General features: G+C 62.2%; 1 protein-coding gene across 1 annotated transcript in view; it reads left to right on the top strand.

Moving 5' to 3' along the window:
* Window positions 1-24,145, top strand: part of LOC135174266 (vitamin D3 receptor-like) — a 44,469-nt gene that overhangs the window by 12,130 nt on the left and 8,194 nt on the right. Inside the window, 3 exon segments of the mRNA XM_064141494.1 lie at window positions 5,617-5,688; window positions 11,491-11,641; window positions 17,957-18,087. Of these exon segments, the coding sequence (XP_063997564.1) occupies window positions 5,625-5,688; window positions 11,491-11,641; window positions 17,957-18,087 (346 nt within the window). The 5' untranslated portion in view covers window positions 5,617-5,624.

Raw genomic sequence — 24,145 nt, 5'->3', positions numbered from 1 at the left:
CCAGCCTACTGCTGCCCTCCTCAGTGCCCACTCCAGCCTGCTGCTGCCCTCCTTAGTGCCCACTCCAGCCTACTGCTGCTGCCCTCCCCAGTGCCCACTCCAGCCTGCTGCTGCCCTCCCCAGTGCCCACTCCAGCCTGCTGCTGCCCTCCTTAGTGCCCACTCCAGCCTGCTGCTGCCCTCCTTAGTGCCCACTCCAGCCTGCTGCTTCCCTCCACCTGGCACCAAACCACCCACCCCTGCCCTCTGCCTTCCAGCTGTGCTCTCCTTAGTGCCCACTCCAGCCTGCTGCTGCTGCCCTCCTTAGTGCCCACTCCAGCCTGCTGCTGCTGCCCTCCTCAGTGCCCACTCCAGCCTACTGCTGCTGCCCTCCTCAGTGCCCACTCCAGCCTGCTGCTGCCCTCCTCAGTGCCCACTCCAGCCTGCTGCTGCCCTCCTCAGTGCCCACTCCAGCCTGCTGCTGCCCTCCTTAGTGCCCACTCCAGCCTGCTGCTGCCCTCCTCAGTGCCCACTCCAGCCTGCTGCTGCCCTCCTTAGTGCCCACTCCAGCCTACTGCTGCTGCCCTCCTCAGTGCCCACTCCAGCCTGCTGCTGCCCTCCCCAGTGCCCATTCCAGCCTGCTGCTGCCCTCCTTAGTGCCCACTCCAGCCTGCTGCTTCCCTCCACCTGGCACTGAGCAGCCCACCCCTGCCCTCTGCCTTCCATCTGTGCCCTCCTTAGTGCCCACTCCAGCCTGCTGCTGCCCTCCTCCTCCAGCCCTACCTCACCTGGCACCAAACCACCCAACCCTGCCCTCTGCCTTCCATCTGTGCCCTCCTCAGTGCCCATTCCAGCCTGCTGCTGCCCTCCTCCTCCACCTGGCACCAAACCACCCACCCCTGCCCTCTACCTTCCATCTGTGCCCTCTTAGTGCCCACTCCAGCCTGCTGCTGCCCTCCTCAGTGCCCACTCCAGCCTGCTGCTGCCCTCCTTAGTGCCCACTCCAGCCTACTGCTGCCCTCCTTAGTGCCCACTCCAGCCTGCTGCTGCCCTCCTTAGTGCCCACTCCAGCCTGCTGCTGCCCTCCTCACCTCAACCTCCTCGAAGGTCACCCCGGGGGGGGGGGGTGGGGAGGGAGAAATCCTCTGTGGAAAGAATTCCCCTGCCGGGGTGGTTGGGGCAGATGCTTCCCTTTGACCCATCCTGGCTGTGCCCTGCAATTAGCTGGGCCCAGGGCAGCTATCAGCAGGCAGATCTGGGCTGAGTAAGCTCCCAGGCAGAGTTTCCACTGCAGACATCGTCTGGGAGCAAGAAACTGCTGCAGATAAGGAGTGGACAGAGTGGGAGAGAGGAAAACAGCTCCTGGCTTGCTGCTCCCACGGCCAGGGGAAGAGGGGAGGAGGAGGAGCTGCCAGGACCTGGTGGTCACTGGTGAGGGGCTTGGGGAGCTGCTAGGTCCTGGTTAGGGGCTTGGGGAGCTGCCAGGACCTGAAGGTCACTGGTGAGGGGCTTGGGGAGCTGCTAGGTCCTGGTTAGGGGCTTGGGGAGCTGCCAGGACCTGAAGGTCACTGGTGAGGGGCTTGGGGAGCTGCTAGGTCCTGGTTAGGGGCTTGGGGAGCTGCCAGGACCTGAAGGTCACTGGTGAGGGGCTTGGGGAGCTGCTAGGTCCTGGTGAGGGGCTTGGGGAGCTGCCAGGACCTGAAGGTCACTGGTGAGGGGCTTGGGGAGCTGCCAGGACCTGAAGGTCACTGGTGAGGGGCTTGGGGAGCTGCCAGGACCTGAAGGTCACTGGTGAGGGGCTTGGGGAGCTGCCAGGACCTGAAGGTCACTGGTGAGGGGCTTGGGGAGCTGCTAGGTCCTGGTGAGGGGCTTGGGGAGCTGCCAGGACCTGAAGGTCACTGGTGAGGGGCTTGGGGAGCTGCCAGGACCTGAAGGTCACTGGTGAGGGGCTTGGGGAGCTGCTAAGTCCTGGTGGTCACTGGTTAGGGGTTTGGGGAGCCACCAGGTCCTGGTGGTCACTGGTGAGGGGCTTGGGGAGCTGCTAGGTCCTGGTGGTCACTGGTGAGGGGCTTGGGGAGCTGCCAGGAGCTGATGGTCACTGGTGAGGGGCTTGGGGAGCTGCCAGGACCTGGTCACTGGTGAGGGGCTTGGGGAGCTGCCAGGACCTGGTGGTCACTGGTGAGGGGCTTGGGGAGCTGCCAGGACCTGGTGGTCACTGGTGAGGGGCTTGGGGAGCTGCCAGGTCCTGGTTAGGGGCTTGGGGAGCTACCAGGACCTGGTCACTGGTGAGGGGCTTGGGGAGCTGCCAGGTCCTGCTAGAGAGGGGCTTGGGGAGCTGCCAGGTCCTGCTAGAGAGGGGCTTGGGGAGCTGCCAGGACCTGAAGGTCACTGGTGAGGGGCTTGGGGAGCTGCTAAGTCCTGGTGGTCACTGGTTAGGGGTTTGGGGAGCCACCAGGTCCTGGTGGTCACTGGTGAGGGGCTTGGGGAGCTGCTAGGTCCTGGTGGTCACTGGTGAGGGGCTTGGGGAGCTGCTAGGTCCTGGTGGTCACTGGTGAGGGGCTTGGGGAGCTGCCAGGTCCTGGTGGCCACTGGTGAGGGGCTTGGGGAGCTGCCAGGTCCTGCTAGTGAGGAGCTTGCTTGCAGCAGGGCACAGGCAGCTGCCAAGCCTGGTGGCACTGCCAGCTGCTGCCAAGCTGCCAGGGGCTTGGAGCTGCTGTGGAGGCAAACAAAGGCTCAGCCAAGCTGGCACTGGAGGGGCAAGAAAGGTCCTGGGTTGTGGCAGCAGGGCACAGGCAGCTGCCAAGCCTGGTGGCACTGCCAGCTGCTGCCAAGCTGCCAGGGGCTTGGAGCTGCTCTGGAGGCAAACAAAGGCTCAGCCAAGCTGGCACTGGAGGGGCAAGAAAGGTCCTGGGCTGTGGCAGCAGAGGGGAGCTGGGAGGGCTCCCAGCAAGGCTCAAGGTGAGGCTGTGTAGTCTCCATCCCTGGAGGTCTTCCCAAGCCTCCTGCCGAGTTCTGAGCCCCCCCCGTGGGCTTTTGGAGCCCTTGGGCGTGAAGTGATGCCCCCAGGCAAAGCTTTCCTTGCCCCCTCCCGTGGGCAAGCAGGTGCCAAGCAGGCTGCTGGAAGCTGGTGCCAGGCTGGGGGAAGGTTTCTCTGGCTCCTTCCATCAGGTGCAGGAGCTGAAGTTGGCAGCGCTGAGCGAGCAACCACCCACGGGGGGAGGGAAAGTCCCACCCCAGCTCCACCCTCAGCCTGCCAACGTCACTGCCAGGCTGGGGCTGAGTAAGAGCTTCCAAGAAGTCATCGGCAGTGGCAGCGACCATGTGGGCACTGCACCTGGCACAGGCGTCTTGCATCTGGGTACCAGCATCAGCCCTGGCACAGGGTTCGTGCTCCTGGGTACCAGCATCAGCCCTGGCACAGGCTTTGTGCTCCTGGGTACCAGCATCAGCCCTGGCACAGGCTTTGTGCCCCTGGGTACCAGCATCAGCCCTGGCACAGGCTTCTTGCTCCTGGGCACCAGCATCAGCTCTGGCACAGGCTTCTTGCTCCTGGGCACCAGCATCAGCTCTGGCACAGGCATCTTGCCCCTGGGTACCAGCATCAACCCTGGCACAGGCTTTGTTCTCCTGGGCACTAGCATCAGCCCTGGCACATGCATCTTGCCCCTGGGTACCAGCATCAACCCTGGCACAGGCTTCTTGCTCCTGGGTACCAGCATCAGCCCTGGCACAGGCTTTGTGCTCCTGGGCACTTAAATCCTCTCTGCTGCCCTCCAGCTGCCAGCTGAGGGAGCAAGGCTCAGGGTGAGGCTGTGCAGTCTCCATCCCTGGAGGTCTTCCCAAGCCTCCTGCAGAGCTCTGAGCCCTCAGTGGCAGGAGGGCAGTGAGGAGCTGCAGCAGAGGCAGAGAAGGGAGTGGAGGTGGGGAAGGGTCTGGAGGAGAGGCTGGGGAGGAGCAGCTGAGGGAGCTGGGGGGGGTGAGGCTGGAGGAGAGGAGGCTGAGGGCAGAGCTTGTGGGGCTGTGGCAGGGCCTGAGAGGAGGCTGGAGCCAGGGGGGGGCTGAGATCTGCTGTCCTGAGTGCTGGCACAGGAGGAGATGGCCTCAAGGTGCCCCCAGGGCAGGTCGAGGTTGGCCTTGAGGAGCAACTTCTGCCCTGGAAGGGTTCTCTGAGCCTGTGCCAGGCTGCCCAGGGGCAGTGCCCATCCCTGGAGGTGTTTCCCAGCCCTGCAGCTGTGCTGCTGAGTGCCAGGGGCTGAGCCCCAACCTTGGCAGGGTTGAAGATTGGTTGGGACCTGGATGCTGGTGAAGGTCTCCAGCTGCAGTTCTGCCTCTTGGCCCCTGCTGGGTCCCATCCTGCCCTGGGAGATGTAGCTCAGGTGGGAGGCAGCAGCTGAGCTCCTCCTGGTGCCCTCACCAAAGGTTGGCTGCTCCTTCCCTCCTTCCCTCCTTCCCTCCTTCCCTCCTTCCCTCCTTCCCTCCTTCCCTCCTTCCCTCCTTCCCTCCTTCCCTCCTTCCCTCCTTCCCTCCTTCCCTCCTTCCCTCCTTCCCTCCTTCCCTCCTTCCCTCCTTCCCTCCTTCCCTCCTTCCCTCCTTCCCTCCTTCCCTCCTTCCCTCCTTCCCTCCTTCCTCCTTCCCTCCTTCCCTCCTTCCCTCCTTCCCTCCTTCCCTCCTTCCCTCTCCCTTGGCAACTCTGAGCTCTCTGCTCCTGGCTCCACATCCAGGAGGTGTGGTGGGAACTGGGCAGATGTTGCCCTTGCTGCTCCTCTTCCTCCTTTTCCTCCCTCCTCCCTCTCCCTCCTCCCTCTCCCTCCTCCCTCTCCCTCCTCCCTCTCCCTCCTCTCTCTCCCTCCTCCCTCTCCCTCCTCTCCCTCCCTCCTCCCTCTCCCTCCTCCCTCTCCCTCCTCCCTCTCCCTCCTCCCTCTCCCTCCTCCCTCTCCCTCCTCCCTCTCCCTCCTCCCTCTCCCTTGGCAACTCTGAGCTCTCTGCTCCTGACTCCACATCCAGGAGGTGTGGTGGGAACTGGGCAGATGTTGCCCATGATGCTCTTCCTCCTCTCCTTTCCTCCCTCCCTCCTCCTCCTCCCCTTTCCTCCTTCCCTCCTCCTCCCCTTTCCTCCTTCCCTCCTCCTCCCCTTTCCTCCTCCCCTTTCCTCCTTCCCTCCTCCTCCCCTTTCCTCCTTCCCTCCTCCTCCTCCCTCCATCTCCCTTGGCAACTCTGAGCTCTCTGCTCCTGACTCCTCAGCCAGGAGGTGTGGTGGGAACTGGGCAGATGTTGCCCTTGCTGCTCTTCCTCCTTCCCTTTCCTCCCTCCTCCTCCTCCCTCCATCTCCCTTGGCAACTCTGAGCTCTCTGCTCCTGGCTCCACAGCCAGGAGGTGTGGTGGGAACTGGGCAGATGTTGCCCTTGCTGCTCTTCCTCCTTCCCTTTCCTCCCTCCTCCTCCTCCCTCCATCTCCCTTGGCAACTCTGAGCTCTCTGCTCCTGGCTCCACAGCCAGGAGGTGTGGTGGGAACTGGGCAGATGTTGCCCTTGCTGGGCAGGTTCCCTCTGGAGCCTGCAGCTGGAGCCTTCTCCTCTGGCTCCTCCAGCAGCTCTGAGCTGCCTCCAGCTGGGTCCTCTTTGTCTGTTTTTGGCCTGCAGGTTGCTCCATGGCTCAGCTCCAGGGGTCCTGGGAGATGCCCCAGCAGGGCATGGCTTACCTGGCAGAGACAGGTGAGTGAGGACCTGCTCCTGGGACCTTCCTCCACCCAGGGCAGGTGGCAGAAGAGTCCCACTTGAAGCTGCCAGGACCTTTGGGGGAGGGTCCAGGACCCTTGGGGTGAAGTTCCAAGACCCTGGGGTGAGGTCAGGACCACTTTGAGTGAGGCTTTAAGAGCCCTTGGGGTGAGGATTCAGGACCCTTGGGTGAGGCTCCAGGACTCTGGATTGAGGTTCAGGACCACCCCCCCCCGGGGGGTGAGGCTCCAGGACCCTGGATTGAGGTTCAGGACCCTCCTTGGGGTGAGGTTCAGGACCCACCCTGGGAGTGAGCTCCAGGACCCCCTTGGGTGAGGGTTCAGGACCCTTGAGTGAGGCTCCAGGACCCTGGATTGAGGTTCAGGACCCTCCTTGGGGTGAGGTTCAGGACCCTTGGGTAAGGCTCCAGGACTCTGGATTCAGGCTCAGGATCCCCTTGTGGTGATGTTCAGGGGGTGAGGCTCCAGGACCCTGGTTTGAGGTTCAGGACCCTCCTTGGGGTGAGGTCCAGGACCCCCTTTGGGTGATGTTCAGGGGGCGAGGATCCAGGACCCTGGTTTGAGGTTCAGGACCCCCTTTGGGGTGAGCTCCAGGACCCCCTTTGGGTGATGTTCAGGGGGTGAGGATCCAGGACCCTGGTTTGAGGTTCAGGACCCTCCTTGGGGTGAGGTCCAGGACCCCCTTTGGGTGATGTTCAGGGGGTGAGAATCCAGGACCCTGGTTTGAGGTCCAGGACCCTCCTTGGGGTGAGGTCCAGGACCCCCTCCTGGGAGTGATGTTCAGGGAGTGAGACTCCAGGACCCTGGACTGAGGTCCAGGACCCCCTTTGGGGTGAGGTCCAGGACCCCCTTTGGGTGATGTTCAGGGGGTGAGGATCCAGGACCCTGGTTTGAGGTTCAGGACCCCCTTTGGGGTGAGCTCCAGGACCCCCTTTGGGTGATGTTCAGGGGGTGAGAATCCAGGACCCTGGACTGAGGTCCAGGACCCCCTTTGGGGTGAGGTCCAGGACCCCCCCCTGGGAGTGATGTTCAAGGAGTGAGACTCCAGGACCCTGGTTTGAGGTTCAGGACCCTCCTTGGGGTGAGGTCCAGGACCCCCCCCCGGGAGTGATGTTCAGGGAGTGAGACTCCAGGACCCTGGACTGAGGTCCAGGACCCCCTTTGGGATGAGGTCCAGGACCCCCCCTGGGAGTGATGTTCAGGGAGTGAGACTCCAGGACCCTGGACTGAGGTCCAGGACCCCCTTTGGGATGAGGTCCAGGACCCCCCCTGGGAGTGATGTTCAGGGAGTGAGACTCCAGGACCCTGGACTGAGGTCCAGGACCCCCTTTGGGGTGAGGTCCAGGACCCCCCCTGGGAGTGATGTTCAGGGAGTGAGACTTCAGGACCCTGGACTGAGGTCCAGGACCCCCTTTGGGCTGAAGCTCCAAGTCCCTTGGCTGAGAGCTCCAAGCTGCTGCAGTGGCTTTGAGAGCTCTCTGCTGGTCGCAGGAGCTTTGTCTGTGCCCTGGCAGAGGATCCTGAACTCCTCCTGATCTTCTGCCAAGGTTTTCTTGGGCTCAGGCAGCAGCTCAGGCTGGTAGATGAGGCTCAAATTGTAGGGTTTGTCCTCTTGGGGCTTTCTGAGCTCCTTCCTGCTCCAGACTCCCTGCCTGGGGCTTGCTGAGTGGCTGCTGGAGAGGACAACTCAGCAGCAGCCTCTCCACAGCAGCAGCTGGAAGCCTCTCCCCATGCTCCAGAGCAAGCAGCAGCTCCTGAGGCACCTCCAGCTCTCCTCCTCAGCTCCCCAGCAGGGCAAACTGAGGCCCAGGAGGTGCTGGAGCAGCTCCAGGGAGGGAAGGGGAAAGCAGAGCAGCAGGCACAGCCTGGTCCTGCAGGGAGCTAGGAGGTGGTGCCAGCCAAACCTGCAGCTTCAGGGTGCCAGCATTTGGCACCAGGACTGCTCCTGAGCTTCAGCCTGGGCTCCTGAGCTTCAGCCTGGGCTCCTGAGCCTCATCCTCAGCTCCTGAGCCTCAGCCTGGGCTCTTGAACCTCATCCTCGGCTCCTGAGCCTCATCCTCAGCTCCTGAGCTTCAGCCTGGGCTCTTGAACCTCATCCTCGGCTCCTGAGCCTCAGCCTGGGCTCCTGAGCTTCAGCCTGGGCTCCTGAGCCTCATCCTCAGCTCCTGAGCCTCAGCCTGGGCTCCTGAGCCTCAGCCTGGGCTCCTGAGCTTCAGCCTGGGCTCCTGAGCTTCAGCCTCAGCTCCTGAGCCTCAGCCTGGGCTCCTGAGCCTTATCCTCAGCTCCTGAGCCTCAGCCTGGGCTCCTGAGCCTCATCCTCAGCTCCTGAGCCTCAGCCTGGGCTCCTGAGCCTCAGCCTGGGCTCCTGAGCTTCAGCCTGGGCTCCTGAGCCTCATCCTCAGCTCCTGAGCCTCAGCCTGGGCTCCTGAGCCTTATCCTCAGCTCCTGAGCCTCAGCCTGGGCTCCTGAGCCTCATCCTCAGCTCCTGAGCCTCAGCCTGGGCTCTTGAACCTCATCCTCGGCTCCTGAGCCTCATCCTCAGCTCCTGAGCTTCAGCCTGGGCTCCTGAGCCTCAGCCTTGAGTCCTGAGCCTCATCCTCAGCTCCTGAGCTTCAGCCTTGAGTCCTGAGCATCATCCTCAGCTCCTGAGTGACTCTAAGAGCAGCCCAGAGCCTGAGCACTGCAGGTTGGGAGCCAGGGAAGGGCTCTCCCAGGCTGCCAACATCTGCCTTGGCAGGAGGTGTGCAGAGGAGGCTCCAGCTGGGGCACAACCAAGCCAAGGCAGCTCCAAAGAGGAGGGGGCAGGAGGGGCTGGAGGTCCCAAGGAGCTGGAGGTGGAGTTGTGAGGTCAAGGCTGGAGAAGGGAAGGCTCCAGGGTGCCAGGGGAAGGCTCCAGGGTGCCAGGGGAAGGCTCCAGGGTGCCAGGGGAAGGCTCCAGGGTGCTAAGGGAAGGCTCCAGGGTGCCAGGGGAAGGCTCCAGGGTGCCAGGGAAAGGCTCCAGGGTGCTAAGTGAAGGCTCCAGGGTGCTAAGGGAAGGCTCCAGGGTGCCAGGGGAAGGCTCCAGGGTGCCAAGGGAAGGCTCCAGGGTGCCAGGGGAAGGCTCCAGGGTGCTAAGGGAAGGCTCCAGGGTGCCAGGGGAAGGCTCCAGGGTGCTAAGGGAAGGCTCCAAGGTGCCAAGGGGAAGGCTCCAGGGTGCCAGGGGAAGGCTCCAGGGTGCCAAGGGGAAGGCTCCAGGGTGCCAGGGGAAGGCTCCAGGGTGCCAAGGGGAAGGCTCCAGGGTGCCAGGGGAAGGCTCCAGGGTGCTAAGTGAAGGCTCCAGGGTGCTAAGTGAAGGCTCCAGGGTGCCAGGGGAAGGCTCCAGGGTGCCAAGGAAAGGCTCCAGGGTGCCAAGGGGAAGGCTCCAGGGTGCCAAGGGGAAGGCTCCAGGGTGCCAGGGGAAGGCTCCAGGGTGCCAAGGGGAAGGCTCCAGGGTGCCAGGGGAAGGCTCCAGGGTGCTAAGGGAAGGCTCCAGGGTGCCAAGGGAAGGCTCCAGGGTGCCAGGGGAAGGCTCCAGGGTGCCAAGGGGAAGGCTCCAGGATGCCAGGGGAAGGCTCCAGGGTGCCAAGGGAAGGCTCCAGGGTGCCAAGGGGAAGGCTCCAGGGTGCCAGGGGAAGGCTCCAGGGTGCCAAGGGAAGGCTCCAGGGTGCCAGGGGAAGGCTCCAGGGTGCCAAGGGGAAGGCTCCAGGGTGCCAAGGGAAGGCTCCAGGGTGCCAGGGGAAGGCTCCAGGGTGCTAAGGGAAGGCTCCAGGGTGCCAAGGGGAAGGCTCCAGGGTGCCAAGGGAAGGCTCCAGGGTGCCAAGGGAAGGCTCCAGGGTGCTAAGTGAAGGCTCCAGGGTGCTAAGGGAAGGCTCCAGGGTGCCAGGGGAAGGCTCCAGGGTGCCAAGGGAAGGCTCCAGGGTGCCAAGGGGGAAGGCTCCAGGGTGCCAAGGGGAAGGCTCCAGGGTGCCAGGGGAAGGCTCCAGGGTGCCAAGGGGAAGGCTCCAGGGTGCCAGGGGAAGGCTCCAGGGTGCCAAGGGGAAGGCTCCAGGGTGCCAGGGGAAGGCTCCAGGGTGCCAGGGGAAGGCTCCAGGGTGCCAAGGGGAAGGCTCCAGGATGCCAGGGGAAGGCTCCAGGGTGCTAAGGGAAGGCTCCAGGGTGCCAAGGGGAAGGCTCCAGGGTGCCAGGGGAAGGCTCCAGGGTGCCAAGGGGAAGGCTCCAGGGTGCCAGGGGAAGGCTCCAGGGTGCCAGGGGAAGGCTCCAGGGTGCCAAGGGGAAGGCTCCAGGGTGCCAAGGGGAAGGCTCCAGGATGCCAGGGGAAGGCTCCAGGGTGCTAAGGGAAGGCTCCAGGGTGCCAAGGGGAAGGCTCCAGGGTGCCAAGGGGAAGGCTCCAGGGTGCCAAGGGGAAGGCTCCAGGGTGCCAAGGGGAAGGCTCCAGGGTGCCAGGGGAAGGCTCCAGGGTGCTAAGGGAAGGCTCCAGGGTGCCAAGGGAAGGCTCCAGGGTGCCAGGGGAAGGCTCCAGGGTGCCAAGGGGAAGGCTCCAGGATGCCAGGGGAAGGCTCCAGGGTGCCAAGGGAAGGCTCCAGGGTGCCAGGGGAAGGCTCCAGGGTGCCAAGGGAAGGCTCCAGGGTGCCAGGGGAAGGCTCCAGGGTGCCAAGGGAAGGCTCCAGGGTGCTAAGTGAAGGCTCCAGGGTGCCAAGGGGAAGGCTCCAGGGTGCCAGGGGAAGGCTCCAGGGTGCCAAGGGAAGGCTCCAGGGTGCCAGGGGAAGGCTCCAGGGTGCCAAGGGAAGGCTCCAGGGTGCTAAGTGAAGGCTCCAGGGTGCCAAGGGGAAGGCTCCAGGGTGCCAGGGGAAGGCTCCAGGGTGCCAAGGGGAAGGCTCCAGGATGCCAGGGGAAGGCTCCAGGGTGCCAAGGGAAGGCTCCAGGGTGCCAGGGGAAGGCTCCAGGGTGCCAAGGGAAGGCTCCAGGGTGCTAAGTGAAGGCTCCAGGGTGCCAAGGGGAAGGCTCCAGGGTGCCAGGGGAAGGCTCCAGGGTGCCAGGGGAAGGCTCCAGGGTGCCAAGGGGAAGGCTCCAGGGTGCCAGGGGAAGGCTCCAGGGTGCCAAGGGGAAGGCTCCAGGGTGCTAAGGAAGGCTCCAGGGTGCCAGGGGAAGGCTCCAGGGTGCTAAGGGAAGGCTCCAGGGTGCCAGGGGAAGGCTCCAGGGTGCCAAGGGAAGGCTCCAGGGTGCCAAGGGGAAGGCTCCAGGATGCCAGGGGAAGGCTCCAGGGTGCCAAGGGGAAGGCTCCAGGATGCCAGGGGAAGGCTCCAGGGTGCCAGGGGAAGGCTCCAGGGTGCCAGGGGAAGGCTCCAGGGTGCCAAGGGAAGGCTCCAGGGTGCTAAGTGAAGGCTCCAGGGTGCCAAGGGGAAGGCTCCAGGGTGCCAGGGGAAGGCTCCAGGGTGCCAGGGGAAGGCTCCAGGGTGCCAAGGGAAGGCTCCAGGGTGCCAATGGGGAAGGCTCCAGGGTGCCAGGGGAAGGCTCCAGGGTGCCAAGGGGAAGGCTCCAGGGTGCCAAGGGGAAGGCTCCAGGGTGCCAGGGGAAGGCTCCAGGGTGCCAAGGGGAAGGCTCCAGGGTGCCAGGGGAAGGCTCCAGGGTGCCAAGGGGAAGGCTCCAGGGTGCCAAGCCTGGCTGGGGCACTTAGTGCCATGCTCTGGGTGATTGGCCAGGGCTGGGTTGGAGCTTGGAGCTCTCTGCCAAGCTGCCTGAGCCTGTGGCTCTGTGATTGCAGACATGGAGCCCATGGCTGCCAGCACCTCCTTCCCTGAGCCAGCAGGGGACCTGGACAGGAATGTGCCTCGCATCTGTGGGGTGTGTGGGGACAAGGCCACAGGATTCCACTTCAATGCCATGACCTGTGAGGGCTGCAAAGGCTTCTTCAGGTGAGTGAGGGGCTTGGAGGGCATCAACCCCCCCAGAAACCACCGCATAGAGGAGCCCCCAGCGAGGCTCCAGGCACCTGGGAAGTGCCCAGCAGGAGAAAGGAGTTGGGGGAGGTTGGGTGGCAGCAGCTGGAGGGGAGGCAGAAGGTGCCCAGGTGGGTAAGGAGAGGGCAGCAGCAGCTTGGCTTGGAGCAGGGATGAGTGAGCAGGGATGGTCCCCATTGGAATGGGCACTGGGGACAGGGTTGGGCACCTCTGTGCCAGGAGGACATTGAGGGGGATCTAAGTCCTGGGGATCTTGCTTCTGGGTGCCAGCATCAGCTCTGGCACAGGGTTCTTGCTCCTGGGTACCAGCATCAGCCCTGGCACAGGCTTTGTGCTCCTGGGTACCAGCATCAGCTCTGGCACAGGCTTTGTACCCCTGGGCACCAGCATCAGCTCTGGCACAGGCCTTGTGTTTCTGGGCACCCTCATCAGCCCTGGCACAGGCTTCTTGCCCCTGGGTACCAGCATCAGCCCTGGCACAGGCTTTGTGCTCCTGGGTACCAGCATCAGCCCTGGCACAGGCTTTGTGCTCCTGGGTGCCAGCATCAGCCCTGGCACAGGCTTTGTGCTCCTGGGTGCCAGAATCAGCCCTGGCACAGGCTTTGTGCTCCTGGGTACCAGCATCAGCCCTGGCACAGGCTTTGTGCTCCTGGGTGCCAGCATCAGCCCTGGCACAGGCTTTGTGCTCCTGGGTGCCAGCATCAGCCCTGGCACAGGCTTTGTGCTCCTGGGTACCAGCATCAGCCCTGGCACAGGCTTTGTGCTCCTGGGTACCAGCATCAACCCTGGCACAGGCTTCTTGCCCCTGGGTACCAGCATCAGCCCTGGCACAGGCTTTGTGCTCCTGGGTACCAGCATCAGCCCTGGCACAGGCTTTGTGCTCCTGGGTGCCAGCATCAGCTCTGGCACAGGCTTTGTACCCCTGGGCACCAGCATCAGCCCTGGCACAGGCTTCTTGCCCCTGGGTACCAGCATCAGCCCTGGCACAGGCTTCTTGCCCCTGGGTACCAGCATCAGCCCTGGCACAGGCTTTGTGCTCCTGGGTACCAGCATCAGCCCTGGCACAGGCTTTGTGCTCCTGGGTGCCAGCATCAGCCCTGGCACAGGCTTTGTGCTCCTGGGTACCAGCATCAGCCCTGGCACAGGCTTTGTGCTCCTGGGTGCCAGCATCAGCCCTGGCACAGGCTTTGTGCTCCTGGGTACCAGCATCAGCCCTGGCACAGGCTTCTTGCCCCTGGGTACCAGCATCAGCCCTGGCACAGGCTTCTTGCCCCTGGGTACCAGCATCAGCCCTGGCACAGGCTTTGTGCTCCTGGGTACCAGCATCAGCCCTGGCACAGGCTTTGTGCTCCTGGGTGCCAGCATCAGCCCTGGCACAGGCTTTGTGCTCCTGGGTACCAGCATCAGCCCTGGCACAGGCTTTGTGCTCCTGGGTACCAGCATCAGCCCTGGCACAGGCTTCTTGCCCCTGGGCACCTAAATCCTCTCTGCTGCCCTCCAGCTGCCAGCTGAGGGAGCAAGGCTCAGGGTGAGGCTGTGCAGTCTCCATCCCTGGAGGTCTTCCCAAGCCTCCTGCAGAGCTCTGAGCCCTCAGTGAGCTGAGTGCCCATCCCTGGAGGTGTTTCCCAGCCCTGCAGCTGTGCTGCTGAGTGCCAGGGGCTTGGTGCTGAGTGCCAGGGGCTGAGCCCCAACCCTCTGCAGCTCTGCAAGTGCCTGAGAGGAGGCTGGAGCCAGGGGGGGGCTGAGCTCAGCTGCCAAGGGACAGAAGGAGATGACCTCAAGGTGCCCCTGGGCAGCTTCAGCTTAGCCCTGAGGACCAACTTCTGCCCCCTGAGGACTGCCCAGGGGCAGTGCCCAACCCCTGGGAGGTGTTCCCAAACCCTGCAGCTGTGATGCCAGCTGAGTGCCATGGCTCTGGTGGTGCCCACGGTGGTGGTGGTGGAGGGGGGAGGGGGAGGCTTGGACTGAATCCACCTCCTGAAGTCCTCCTCCAACCTCAGCAGCTCCCTGGTTAAAGCTTTGCTTTCCACCTGGCCTGAGCCACATTCCTGAGGGACCAAAGGTCCTTCCTGAGCCCTTTTTCCTCCCTGGGAGGCTGCTGGGAGCAGGAGGAATCTGGGCAGGGTTGGCATCTGCCCCCTCCCACCTCTCCCCCTCCCCTTCCCCAGGCTGTGTTGCCCTGGGTGAGGGCACTCAGCTGTGAGGAGCAGCAGGGCTGAAGCCTTTGCCCTGTTTACCTCTTCCCCTCCCAAAATAGCCTCTAATTGCAGCCTGGCTCCTGCTGCCCACTGCTGTGCCAGCTATTTATACCCACCCAGGGCAGCCTTGGCAGCCTTCCTGGCCTGCAGGAAGCCTCCAGCCTCCCTTTGCCCCCCCCCTTGGCACCTGCAGCAGGGAGAGCTGAAGGTTGGCAAAGCAGCAGCCAGGGGCAGCTGGAGCTGAGCAGAGAGGTGGGCAAGGAGGGCACCAAGCAGGCTGAGTTGGCACAGCAACAGGAGCAGGGCAGGGAGGGTGTGGGTGCCACCACCCCCTTGGAATGGGTAGTGGGAAGGGCACAGCTGGAAGGTTGGGGGCAGGGTTGGGCACCTGAGGGCCAGGAGGGCATTGAGGGTGACTTAAATCTTGGGGACCTTGCTCCTGGGTACCAGCATCAGCCCTGGCACAGGCTTCGTGCTCCTGGGTGCCAGCATCAGCTCTGGCACAGGCTTCTTGCTCCTGGGTACCAGCATCAACCCTGGCACAGGCTTCTTGCTCCTGGGCACCAGCATCAGCCCTGGCACAGGCTTCTTGCTCCTGGGTACCAGCATCAGCTCTGGCACAGGCTTCTTGCTCCTGGGCACCAGCATCAGCCCTGGCACAGGCTTTGTGCTCCTGGGCACCAGCATCAGCCCTGGCACAGGCGTCTTGCATCTGGGTACCAGTATCAGCCCTGGCACAGGCTTCTTGCTCCTGGGTACCAGCATCAGCCCTGGCACAGGCGTCTTGCATCTGGGTACCAGTATCAGCCCTGGCACAGGGTTCTTGCTCCTGGGCACCAGCATCAGCCCTGGCACAGGCTTCTTGCCCCTGGGTACAGCATCAGCTCTGGCACAGGCTTCATGCCCCTGGGCACCAGCATCAGCTCTGGCACAGGCTTCTTGCTCCTGGGTACCAGCATCAGCCCTGGCACAGGCTTCTTGCTCCTGGGTACCAGCATCAGCTCTGGCACAGGCTTCTTGCTTCTGGGTACCAGCATCAGCCCTGGCACAGGCTTTGTTCTCCTGGGCACCAGCATCAGCCCTGGCACAGGCTTTGTGCTCCTGGGCACCAGCATCAGCCCTGGCACAGGCTTTGTGCTCCTGGGCACCAGCATCAGCCCTGGCACAGGCTTCTTGCCCCTGGGTACCAGCATCAGCCCTGGCACAGGCTTCTTGCTTCTGGGTACCAGCATCAGCCCTGGCACAGGCTTTGTGCTCCTGGGTGCCAGCATCAGCCCTGGCACAGGCTTCTTGCTCCTGGGCACCAGCATCAGCCCTGGCACAGGCTTCTTGCTCCTGGGTGCCAGCATCAGCCCTGGCACAGGCTTCGTGCTCCTGGGTGCCAGCATCAGCTCTGGTAGAGACTTCTTGCCCCTGGGCACCTAAATCCTCTCTGCTGCCCTCCAGCTGCCAGCTGAGGGAGCAAGGCTCAGGGTGAGGCTGTGCAGTCTCCATCCCTGGAGGTCTTCCCAAGCCTCCTGCAGAGCTCTGAGCCCTCAGTGCCAGGAGGGCAGTGAGGAGCTGCAGCAGAGGCAGAGAAGGGAGTGGAGGTGGGGAAGGGTCTGGAGGAGAGGCTGGGGAGGAGCAGCTGAGGGAGCTGGGGGGGGTGAGGCTGGAGGAGAGGAGGCTGAGGGCAGAGCTTGTGGGGCTGTGGCAGGGCCTGAGAGGAGGCTGGAGCCAGGGGGGGGCTGAGATCTGCTGTGCTGAGTGCTGGCACAGGAGGAGATGGCCTCAAGGTGCCCCCAGGGCAGGCTCAGCTTGGCCATGAGGAGCAACTTCTGCCCTGGAAGGGTTCTCTGAGCCTGTGCCAGGCTGCCCAGGGCTGAGTGCCCATCCCTGGAGGTGTTTCCCAGCCCTGCAGCTGTGCTGCTGAGTGCCAGGGGCTGAGCAGAGGCTGCCAAGTGGCAGCACTCAGTGCCCCCTGAAGGCTTTTCCTTTCCCTGTCCTCAGCAACCCTTTGCCCATCCTGCCCCTGCTGCCTGCAGGAGATGTTTTGGCTGTGCAGGGGAGAGCAAAACCTCCTTGCAGGCAGCAGGAGGAAGAGCCCAGAGGAGCTCTGCTGCCCCCAAACCCATCCCTGTGCCACGTTACAGCCTCTGCTGGCAGCCTGCCAAGGCCACAGGGTCAGAGGCAGAGCAAGAAGTGGCCTCTGGGAGCCCAGCCACGGTGCCAGCCACTAATGACAGGGTGTGGGCAGGGCTGGGCAGGGCCTGGCAGCCTCCTGCTGCCTCCTCTTTGGGTGGCAGCAGCTCCTAGAGCAAGCCCAAAGCATCTCCAAGCAGAGGCTTTGGGGCTCTGAGTGAGCAAAATGATCCTCAAAGGGCTCCAAGAGGTGATGGGAACCAACCTCAGGCTGGCCCCAGGCTGGAAGGCAACCTGGGGATGCTCAGAGAGGTCCTTGCAGGCTGGAAGTCATCTTTGGGATGCTCAGAGAGGTCCTTGCAGGCTGGAAGTCATCTTGGGGATGCTCAGAGAGGTCCTTGCAGGCTGGAGGTCATCTTTGGGATGCTCAGAGAGGTCCTTGCAGGATGCTGCCAGGCTGGAAGTCACCTTTGGGATGCTCAGAGAGGTCCTTGCAGGCTGGAAGTCATCTTGGGGATGCTCAGAGAGGTCCTTGCAGGCTGGAGGTCATCTTTGGGATGCTCAGAGAGGTCCTTGCAGGATGCTGCCAGGCTGGAAGTCACCTTTGGGATGCTCAGAGAGGTCCTTGCAGGCTGGAAGTCATCTTTGGGATGCTCAGAGAGGTCCTTGCAGGCTGGAGGTCACCTTTGGGATGCTCAGAGAGGTCCTTGCAGGCTGTTTCCAGGCTGGAAATCAACCTTGGGATGCTCAGAGAGGTCCTTGCAGGCTGCTGCCAGGCTGGAAGTGACCTTTGGGATGCTCAGAGAGGTCCTTGCAGGCTGGAAGTCATCTTTGGGATGCTCAGAGAGGTCCTTGCAGGCTGGAAGTCATCTTTGGTTTGCTCAGAGAGGTCCTTGCAGGATGCTGCCAGACTGGAAGTCAACCTTGGGATGCTCAGAGAGGTCCTTACAGGCTGGAAGTGACCTTTGGGATGCTCAGAGAGGTCCTTGCAGGCTGTTTCCAAGCTGGAAGTCAACTGGAAGTCAACCTTGGGATGCTCAGAGAGGTCCTTACAGGCTGGAAGTGACCTTTGGGATGCTCAGAGAGGTCCTTGCAGGCTGTTTCCAAGCTGGAAGTCAACTTTGGGATGCTCAGAGAGGTCCTTGCAGGCTGGAAGTCATCTTTGGGATGCTCAGAGAGGTCCTTGCAGGCTGGAAGTCATCTTTGGTTTGCTCAGAGAGGTCCTTGCAGGATGCTGCCAGGCTGGAAGTCATCTTTGGGATGCTCAGAGAGGTCCTTGCAGGCTGCTGCCAGGCTGGAAGTGACCTTTGGGATGCTCAGAGAAGTCCTTGCAGGCTGGAAGTCATCTTTGGGATGCTCAGAGAGGTCCTTGCAGGCTGGAGGTCACCTTTGGGATGCTCAGAGAGGTCCTTGCAGGCTGTTTCCAGGCTGGAAATCAACCTTGGGATGCTCAGAGAGGTCCTTACAGGCTGGAAGTCACCTTTGGGATGCTCAGAGAGGTCCTTGCAGGTCACACAGAGCCACCTCCAGGGCTGAGGCTTCCAGCACCTCCCTGGGCAGCCTGTGCCAGGCTCTCACCACCCTCCTGCTGCACAACTCCCCCCTGGCACCCCCTCTCTATCTGCCCACTTCCAGTCTGCCTCCATCCCCCCCCCCCCCCCAAGTCCTATCACTCCCTGAGCCCCCTCAAAGTCCCTCTCCAGCTCTCCTGTAGCCCCTCTCCAGGTCCTGGAAGGCCACAAAAAGGCCCTGGAAGGTCACAAGAAGCCCTCCTGGGAGCCTGAACTCTCAGCCTGTGCCCACAGCAGAGCAGCTCCATCCCTCTGCCCATCCTCTCCTGCCCCTTCCCTGGGCACCTTCTTCGTGCTGGAGGCTGCAGAGCTGGGCACAGGGTGGCACAGTGCCCTCCCTGCCCCCTCCAGCTGCTTGACCCTTCCCTGTTGCCCTGCAGGAGGAGCATGAAGAGGAAGGCAACCTTCAGCTGCCCCTTCAACGGGGACTGCAAGATCACCAAGGACAACAGGAGGCACTGCCAGGCCTGCAGGCTGAAGCGCTGCCTGGACATTGGCATGATGAAAGAGTGTGAGTGGAGGGCACCTCCCGTGGGCACCAACCTGGCACTGGGTGGGAAGGGACCTCTGGAGCTCAGCCAGGGTCCAACCTCAATCCTCTCCCCAGCAGGGCACCCACAGCAGCTTGTCCCAGGGGCACAGTGCCCAGAGAGGGGCTGGAAGGGAGCTCTGGAGCTCAGCCAGTGCCAACCCCAGCAGGGCACCCACAGCAGCTTGCCCAGGGTGGGCTGAAAGGGACCTCTGGAGCTCACCCAGTGCCAACCCCAGCAGGGCACCCACAGCAGCTTGCCCAGGGAGGGGCTGGAAGGGAGCTCTGGAGCTCACCCAGTGCCAACCCCAGCAGGGCACCCACAGCAGCTTGTCCCAGGGGCATAGTGCCCAGGGAGGGGCTGGAAGGGACCTCTGGAGCTCAGCCAGTGCCAACTTCACCCTGCCCCAGCAGGGCACCCACAGCAGCTTTGCTCCAGGGGCACAGTGCCCAGGGGCAGCCCTGGAGCTCACCCAGTGCCAACCCAATCCTGCTCCAGCACAATCATTGCCTCCTCCTCCTCCCTCTCCTCCCTCTCCTCCCTCTCCTCCCTCTCCTCCCTCTCCTCCCTCTCCTCCCTCTCCTCCCTCTCCTCCCTCTCCTCCCTCTCCTCCCTCTCCTCCCTCTCCTCCCTCTCCTCCCTCTCCTCCCTCTCCTCCCCCTCCTCCCCCTCCTCCCCCTCCTCCCCCTCCTCCCCCTCCTCCCCCTCCTCCCCCTCCTCCTCCTCTTCCTCCCCCCGTGCCAAATCACTGCCCTCTCCCACACCTACTCCTCCTCCCTCCCTCCTAATGGAGCTTCCTCACATCCCCCAGGACCTTCCCCTCCTGCCTCTTGCTCCACCAGCTTGAGGCTTTTGGACCTCTCCCTGCCCCCCACTCCCCCTCCTTGCCAAGTTGGCACCATCCTGCCAGCCAGGTGGCACAGCAGGGACTTGAATCAACAGCCAGGAGGTGCTGGAAGTGCTTTGGAGGCCAAACCAAACACCAAGTGGTGGTGGCCAAATATTTGCTCTCCTCCACAGGGCCTTGATAAGAAGCTTTGGAAGCCAAAATCTCCAGGGGCAGCTTCCTCCTGCTGCCCCCAGCCACGGGTGGAGGTTGGTGGCTCCACAACCACCTTCTGCCCAGGGAGCTGTGACCCTTACAGGACCTCAGCTCCAGGGATTTGAGGAGCTCAGGCTGGAGATGAGGAAGAAAATCATCCCAGGGAGGTGGCAGGGGCAGAGCCTGGCACAGGTTGTGCCCAGGGCAGGGCCTGGATGCTTCCATCCTGGAGGTGTTCAAGGCTGGATGAGGGCTGGAGCCACCTGGGCTGGTGGAGGTGTCCCATGGGCAGGTGTTGGAGCTGGCTGAGCTTTGAGGTCACTTCCAACCCAATCCATGAGGAAGAGGCTGGAAGAGCAATCTGGTGGCTGCCAAAGAGCATCCAGGGGTGGGAACTGGATGAGCTCTGAGGTCACTTCCAACCCAACCAAATCCATTCTATGGATCCATGAGGAAGAGGCTGGAAGAGAGTTTGGTAGCTGCCAAAGAGCATCCAGGGGTGGGAACTGGCTGAGCTCTGAGGTCACTTCCAACTCAACCAAATCCATTCCATGGATCCAAGAGGAAGAGGCTGGGAGAGAGTTTGGTGGCCACCAAAGAGCATCCAGGGGTTGGAGCTGAGTTGGAAGGGACCTCAAAGCTTGTCCATTCCATGGATCCATGAGGAAGAGGCTGGAAGAGCAATCTGGTGGCTGCCAAAGAGCATCCAGGGGTGGGAACTGGATGAGCTTTGAGCTCCCTTCCAACCCAACCAAATCCATTCCATGGATCCATGAGGAAGAGGCTGGAAGAGAGTTTGGTAGCTGCCAAAGAGCATCCAGGGGTAGGAACTGGCTGAGCTTTGAGGTCACTTCCAACCCAATCCATAAGGAAGAGGCTGGAAGAGCAATTTGGTAGCTGCCAAAGAGCATCCAGGGGTGGGAACTGGATGAGCTTTGAGCTCCCTTCCAACCCAACCAAATCCATTCCATGGATCCATGAGGAAGAGGCTGGAAGAGAGTTTGGTGGCTGCCAAAGAGCATCCAGGGGTGGGAACTGGATGAGCTTTGAGGTCACTTCCAACCCAACCTATTCCATGGATCCATGAGGAAGAGGCTGGAAGAGAGTTTGGTAGCTGCCAAAGAGCATCCAGGGGTGGGAACTGGATGAGCTTTGAGGTCACTTCCAACCCAACCTATTCCATGGATCCATGAGGAAGAGGCTGGAAGAGAGTTTGGTGTCCACCAAAGAGCATCCAGGGGTTGGAGCTGAGTTGGAAGGGACCTCAAAGCTGGTCCATTCCATGGATCCATGAGGAAGAGGCTGGAAGAGAGTTTGGTGTCCACCAAAGAGCATCCAGGGCTTGGAGCTGGCTGAGCCTGTGGCCAGGTGCCAAGGATGTGCCAGTTCCATAAGGGTGGGGTCAGGTCCCAGGGGTGTGGCAGGTCCCCAGAGGTGGGATCAGATCCTAGGATGGAGCCAGCAGGTCCCAGGGCTGGGGCCAGGTCTCAAGGCTGTGCCAGATCCCCAGGGCTGTGCCAAGTCTCAGGGCTGTGCCCAGTCCCCAGTGTTGTGCCAGATCCCTGAGCTGTGCCAGGCCCCAGAGCTGTGCCAGGTCCCAGTGCTGTGCCCACATTCTAAAGCTGTGCCAGGTCCCAGTGCTGTGCCCACATTCCAGGGCTGTGCCAGCCCCCCAGAGCTGTGCCCACATCCCAGAGCTGTGCCAGGTCCCAGTGCTGTGCTCGATCCCAGAGCTGTGCCAGGTCCTTCTGGGAGAGAGGTGAAGAGCAGGGACCAAAAACCCTGAGCCGCCAAAACTCAGTTCCTTGGAGAGGAGAAGAGTGGAGGAGATCCCAAACCATCACCAATTAGCTTCTTGGAGAGGTGAGGAGTGGAAAGGTCCTCAAAATCCTTGAGCCACCAAAACTCAGCTCCTTGGAGAGGAGAAGAGTAGAAAGGTCCCCAAAAGCCCTGAGCCACCAAAACTCAGCTTCCTGGAAAGGAGAAGGGTGGAAAAGATCCCAAACCACCACCACCAATTAGCTTCTTGGGGACCCTTCCAGCCTTCACCTCTGCAAGAGCCCTGAGCCACCACCACCACCTCTTAACCTTTTGGAGAGGGAAAGGATGGAGGAGATTCCAAAATCCCTGAGCCAATCAAACTCAGCTTCTTGGAGAGGTGAAGGATGGAGGAGATCCCAAACCACCACCACCAATTAGCTTCTTGGGGACCCTTCCAGCCTTCACCTCTCCAAGAGCCCTGAGCCACCACCACTACCTCTCAGCTTCTTGGAGAGGTGAAGGGCAGAAGGGTCCCCAAAATCCCTGAGCCAATCAAACTCAGCTTCTTGGAGAGGTGAAGAGTGGAGGAGATCCCAAACCATCACCAATTAGCTTCTTGGGGACCATCCCAACCTTCACCTCTCCAAGAGCCCTGAGCCACCAACACTACCTCTCAGCTTCTTGGAGAGGTGAAGGATGGAGGAGATCCTAAGAGCCCTGAGCCACCACCACTGCCTCTTAACCTCTTGGAGAGGTGAAGAGTGGAAAGGTCCCCAAAATCCTTGAGCCACCAAAACTCAGCTTCCTGGAAAGAAGGGTGGAGGAGATCCCAAACCACCATCACCAATTAGCTTCTTGGGGACCATCCCAACCTTTACCTCTCCAAGAGCCCTGAGCCACCACCACCACCTCTCAGCTTCTTGGAGAGGTGAGAAGTGGAAAGGTCCCCAAAAGCCCTGAGCCACCAAAACTCAGCTCCTTGGAGAGGTGAAGGATGGAGGAGATCCTAAGAGCCCTGAGCCACCACCACTGCCTCTCAGCCTCATGGAGAGGTGAGGAGTGGAAAGGTCCCCAAAAGCCCTGAGCCACCAAAACTCAGCTCCTTGGAGAGGTGAAGAGTGGAAAGGTCCTCAAAAGCCCTCCTGGAGCTGTGGACAGCATAGGGGCAGGCACTGTCCCGAGGAGGAGGAGGAGGAGGAGGAGGAGGAGGAGGAGGAGGCGGAGGTGGAGGAGGAGGAGGCGGCGGAGGCGGAGGAGGAGGAGGAGGGCAGCTGAGGTCAGAGGCTGGAGCAGGGCTCCCAGCCCCACCACAAGGCCTGGGTTCAGCTCCCAGCTGCCCACAGCCAACGTTAGCAAATAGCTGTGGCTTTGCAGCCTGCTGCTCTGGGCAGGGCAAGCTGAGGGCAAAGGGAGGGCAAACTCAGGGCAAGCTGAGGGCAAACTCAGGGCAAGCTCAAGGCAAGGTGAGGGCAAACTCAGGGCAAGCTGAGGGCAAGCTCAAGGCAAGGTGAGGGCTAAGTGAGGGCAAGGTGAGGGCTAAGTGAGGGCAAGGTGAGGGCAAACTCAGGGCAAGCTGAGGGCAAACTCAGGGCAAGCTCAAGGCAAGGTGAGGGCTAAGTGAGGATAAGGTGAGGACAAACTCAGGGCAAGCTGAGGGCAAACTCAGGGCAAGGTGAGGACAAGGTGAGGGCAAGCTCAGGGCAAAGTGAGGGCAAAGTGAGGACAAGGTGAGGGCAAGCTCAGGGCAAAGTGAGGGCAAACTCAGGGCAAGGTGAGGGCAGGCTCAGGGCAAGGTGAGGGCAAGGTGAAGGCAAACTCAGGGCAAGGTGAGGGCTAAGTGAGGGCAAGCTGAGGGCAAAGTGAGGGCAAGCCCAGGGCAAGGTGAGAGCAAAGTGAGGGCAAGGTTAAGGCAAGCTGAGGGCAAACTGAGGGCAAACTGAGGGCAAGCTGAGGGCAGGCCCAAGGCAAGGTAAGGGCAAGCTGAGGGCAAGCTGGAAGGGCTTGGGGCAGGAGGGGAGGGGTGCAAGGGGATGAGGGAGGATGAGTGCTGCAGGAGAAGTCCAGCTCTGGCTGGAGGAAGGCTCTCAGGAGAGGCTTCACAGCAGCAGCTGCTGGCTGTGGTTGAAGACCCTTGGAGGTGCTGGGGTCCAACCCAAGGCTCAGCCCCTGGCACTCAGCAGCACAGCTGCAGGGCTGGGAAACACCTCCAGGGATGGGCACTCAGCCCTGGGCAGCCTGGCACAGGCTCAGAGAACCCTTCCAGGGCAGAAGTTGCTCCTCAAGGCCAACCTCAACCTGCCCTGGGGGCACCTTGAGGCCATCTCCTCCTGTGCCAGCACTCAGGACAGCAGATCTCAGCCCCCCCCTGGCTCCAGCCTCCTCTCAGGCCCTGCCACAGCCCCACAAGCTCTGCCCTCAGCCTCCTCTCCTCCAGCCTCACCCCCCCCAGCTCCCTCAGCTGCTCCTCCCCAGCCTCTCCTCCAGACCCTTCCCCACCTCCACTCCCTTCTCTGCCTCTGCTGCAGCTCCTCACTGCCCTCCTGGCACTGAGGGCTCAGAGCTCTGCAGGAGGCTTGGGAAGACCTCCAGGGATGGAGACTGCACAGCCTCACCTTGAGCCTCTCTGAGGTCTTCCAGAGCCCCTCTAAGACCTTGCAGATCCTCTCTGAGACTTTCCAGAGCCTCTCTGATATGTTTCAGAGCTCCTCTGAGTCCTTCCAGAGCCTGCCTGAGACCCTCAGAGCTCCTCTGAGCCCTTCCAGAGCCCCTCTGAGACCTTCAGAGCCTCTCTGAGCCCTTCCAGATCCTCTCTGAGATGTTTCAGAGCCTCTCTGAGCCCTTCCAGATCCTCTCTGAGATGTTTCAGAGCCTCTCTGAGCCCTTCCAGAGCCTCCCTGAGACCCTCAGAGCCTCTCTGAGCCCCTCAGAGCCTCTCTGAGCCTTTCCAGACCCTCTCTGAGCCCTTCCAGAGCATCCTTAAGACTTCCAGAGCCTCCTGAGCCCTTCCAGAGCCTCCCTGAGACCCTCAGAGCTCCTCTGAGTCCTTCCAGAGCCTCTCTGAGACCCTCAGAGCCTCTCTGAGCCTTTCCAGACCCTCTCTGAGCTCTTCCAGAGCCTCCTTAAGACTTCCAGAGCCTCTCTGAGACCTTCAGATCTCCTCCAAGACCTTGCAGAGCTCCTCTGAGGTTGTGCAAGTCTGAAGCCAGGATGGAAAATTGCCTCTGGCCAAAGGCTGG

The sequence above is a fragment of the Pogoniulus pusillus genome, unplaced genomic scaffold (assembly GCF_015220805.1).
Source record: "Pogoniulus pusillus isolate bPogPus1 unplaced genomic scaffold, bPogPus1.pri scaffold_58_arrow_ctg1, whole genome shotgun sequence".
In the NCBI taxonomy this organism is placed as follows: Eukaryota; Metazoa; Chordata; class Aves; order Piciformes; family Lybiidae; genus Pogoniulus; species Pogoniulus pusillus.
The sequence above is the reverse complement of the archived record's forward strand: the minus strand, read 5'-3'. Positions and strand labels throughout refer to the sequence as shown.